The sequence below is a fragment of the Salvelinus namaycush genome, chromosome 35 (genome assembly GCF_016432855.1).
Source record: "Salvelinus namaycush isolate Seneca chromosome 35, SaNama_1.0, whole genome shotgun sequence".
NCBI lineage: Eukaryota > Metazoa > Chordata > Actinopteri > Salmoniformes > Salmonidae > Salvelinus > Salvelinus namaycush.
In genome coordinates, this window is record NC_052341.1 from 15834392 (window position 1) to 15837574 (window position 3183).

The 3183-nt window shown below is 38.0% G+C and overlaps 1 protein-coding gene across 1 annotated transcript; it reads right to left on the reverse strand.

Annotated features, from left to right (window-relative positions):
• Positions 1–1591: 1591 nt before the first annotated feature.
• LOC120029516 (guanine nucleotide-binding protein G(I)/G(S)/G(O) subunit gamma-T2-like) lies at positions 1592–2867 on the reverse strand. The gene is made up of 3 exons (XM_038974771.1): positions 2789–2867; positions 2391–2479; positions 1592–2044 (listed from the first exon to the last, which is right to left on the reverse strand). The coding sequence occupies exons 2-3, from the start codon at positions 2472–2474 to the stop codon at positions 1916–1918; spliced, it is 213 nt and encodes a 70-aa protein (XP_038830699.1). The 5' UTR covers positions 2475–2479; positions 2789–2867; the 3' UTR covers positions 1592–1915.
• Positions 2868–3183: the final 316 nt, after the last annotated feature.

Genomic DNA, 3183 nt, shown 5'->3' on the forward strand with positions numbered 1-3183 from the left:
TCAAGACAGGTTCTCTAAACTCTGACTGGTGCATTCCAAGATCTTCATGTGATGAGCTGCACATGTCATTGTTTAAGACAAATGATAATTTAAAGAGTGAAAAGGTGGACTTGCACACGTTTTGCATCAGTTACCTAGTTTCCAAATTCTTTATACCAGAATTGTAAAGCATCACAGCTTACACATGAGATATTACTACTGTTCAAACGCTTGGGGTCACATAGACATGTCCTTGTTTCTGAAAAAGCATTTTTTTGTCAATTTAAAATAACATCAAATTGATCAGAAATACAGTGTAGACATTGCTAATGTTGTAAATGACTATTTTAGCTGGAAACGGTTGATTTAAAAAATAAATAATAATAATGGAATATCTACATAGGTGTACAGAGGCCCATTATCAGCAACCATCACTCCTGTGTTCCAATGGCACGTTGTGTTAGCTAATCCAAGTCTATCATTTTAAAAGGCTAATTGATCATTAAAAAACCATTTTGCAATTATGGTTAGCACAGCTGAAAATTGTTCTGATTAAAGAAGCAATAAAACTGGCCTCCTTTAGACTAGTTGAGTATCTGGAGCATCAGCATTTGTGGGTTCGATTACAGGCTCAAAATGGCCAGAAACAAAGACCTTTCTTCTGAAACTCATCAGTCTATTCTTGTTTTGAGAAATGAAGGCTATTCCATGTGAGAAATTGCCAAGAAACTGAAGATCTGATACAACGCTGTGTACTACTCCCTTCACAGAACAACACAAACTGGCTCAAACTAGAATAGAAAGAGGAGTGGGAGGCCCCGGTGCAGTTTTATGTTTTTTTTAATCAGAACAGTTTTCAGCTGTGCTAACATAATTGCAAAATGGTTTTTTAATGATCAATTAGCCTTTTAAAATGATAGACTTGGATTAGCTAACACAACGTGCCATTGGAACACAGGAGTGATGGTTGCTGATAATGGGCCTCTGTACGCCTATGTAGATATTCCATAAAAAAATCTGCAGTTTCCAGCTACAATAGTCATTTACAACATTTAACAACGTCTACACTGTATTTCTGATCAATTTGATGTTATTTTAATGGACAAAATATGCTTTTCTTCAAAAACAAGGACGTTTCTAAGTGACCCCAAACTTTTGAACGGGTGTGTGTGTGTGTACAGTTTTCAAGAGGGTGACATTTGGTCTAAGTAGATGAAAAACTTAAAATGTAGTACTGGTTATAAGCTAAGTACTTGGAGGTTAGGAGGCAGCTATAAAGTAGAGGCCCAGAAGGTCCCCTCCTTGTCCTGACTCATAGATCCTATTGTACATTAACTAAGAACTACTGAGATTACTTTTACAACTGTCAGGTATCACAGAAGAAGGTGAAGGGCATGGTTAGTCCCTTGTTTTAGTAAGGCGAAACAGTTTCTCCATGGTGTGACTGTTCGTGTGAGATTCAATCGTCTCATCATGATACTGTCCCGACTCCCGTAGACTGTTCAAGTTTAAATGTGTATACTATACTTTCCATACATAGTATACATGTAAATTATTATACTTACTATACCCCAATATTTGTTATAGTTTCATCAAGCAGCAAGAAGACTAATCACAATGAAGGTGCTTTTAATTTAGCAGAGTAAAGTGAATAACACCACAAGATGAGCTAGGTAACAGCCTTACACAGCTAGATGTGTTTATTTACAATTTGACAGAGACACAATGATATCAACAGAAAATATCCAGAGATGGTGAAAAGGGAAATCTGGCATCTTGTAACAATACAACATCACCACAAATGTTGTAGTTGTCCTTTTGTCTCTGCGCTGTCTTTCTGTCTGTCCAAATATCAGATTACATATTTGTTTGAATGCCCTCCTCTGTTTCTCATTAAATCAAAATGTGTGGCTTCTTTTCCCTGGGTTTGTGTATTCTAGGTTATAATGCAGCCGCCCTTGTCACCCTTGTAGGGGTTCTTGTCATCTGACACGCCCTTTATGAGTGGGTCGCCCTCTGTTTGGGCCTCCACCCATTCCATTGTCTCCTTGCAATTTACTGACACCTGGTGATGTGAAGAGCAAAATAATGAGAATACTTTTCTCATGCGAGAGAATACTCCACGATTTCTTTGCTTGTTTTGTGGTTACATAAAAAATGAAATGTTCATTCATCTGCAGTACAACAGGAAATACAAATGCAGATTGTGTGCAGCGAAATAGTATTTAACTGTACATTCTTACAAATGTTTCTTTCACTCCTTGTAACCATCTTTCTATGAAACTTATATTGATTTATTGCAATCTAAATCAAATAGAACACTGTTGCACTGCCATCTTTCATGATACATGTTCTATGATTTGGTAACATTTCACTTCAGATATGATGTAATATTGTAAAGAGATACTCACAGCTGTGCGTGTTGTGCTAACTTCAATCTTTAGCTGATCCAGCTCCATTTGCAGGATTTCCTTATCAGACATATCACGAGCCATCTTGCCTTTGAAAGGAAAATGTACCCAGAAAAAGGTTAGTAGGAAAACAGGAATAGATGTGGTATTTAGACAGCTAGAGCATCACTGGCAGATGAGTAATGTAGACTAATCAATTAATGTAGGCTCATCAATTCAAGTTTCTCTTTCTCAACATTTTCAATCCATATCCTTTTGTTTCTATTGTTGCTCTAATTGTTGCACATTCATCTGATAAAAATATTTATCTAAACAAAACGGACTACATCAACTCTAAACAGACAATGTTAATCAGAAATAAAAGGAATACACAAGAATTAAAGTAACCCAGCTCTTACCTGTTGAATGGTGGGGTATCCAACAGAGAGAGTCTTAGCTCCTAGGGGCTTGGCTATTGTAAGCTGCTTTCTGATAGACAGTAACTGCATTGACTGACTCGCTGATGGGTCTCCGCCTCACCCCTCTTCAGCTGCAAAGCTGATCCAGGTAGGCTTTGCTTTGGGGAGAGGTCGGTACAGGATTTTCACCAATCCTCTATGATCTAATTAAACAATCAAGGGGCTGTAAACCTACGAATCCTCAACACTAGCACCCTGAGCGGGATGCGACGAACACACATAAAATCAATGTGTATGTACCATCTTAGAGGATTCGGACAATGAGTGGGTGGTATTGTCATAACAAGCAATTGGGTCCTGTGCAGTTCAGGGGGGCGTCATAGGCTATCACGTAG

Coding starts and splice junctions, on each gene's coding strand:
- LOC120029516 (XM_038974771.1), bottom strand. CDS start 2,474: ATGGCTCGTGATATGTCTGATAAGGAAATCCTGCAAATGGAGCTGGAT. Junction 2,045..2,390: donor TTAGCACAACACGCACAGCT/GTGAGTATCTCT, acceptor TCACATCACCAG/GTGTCAGTAAATTGCAAGGA.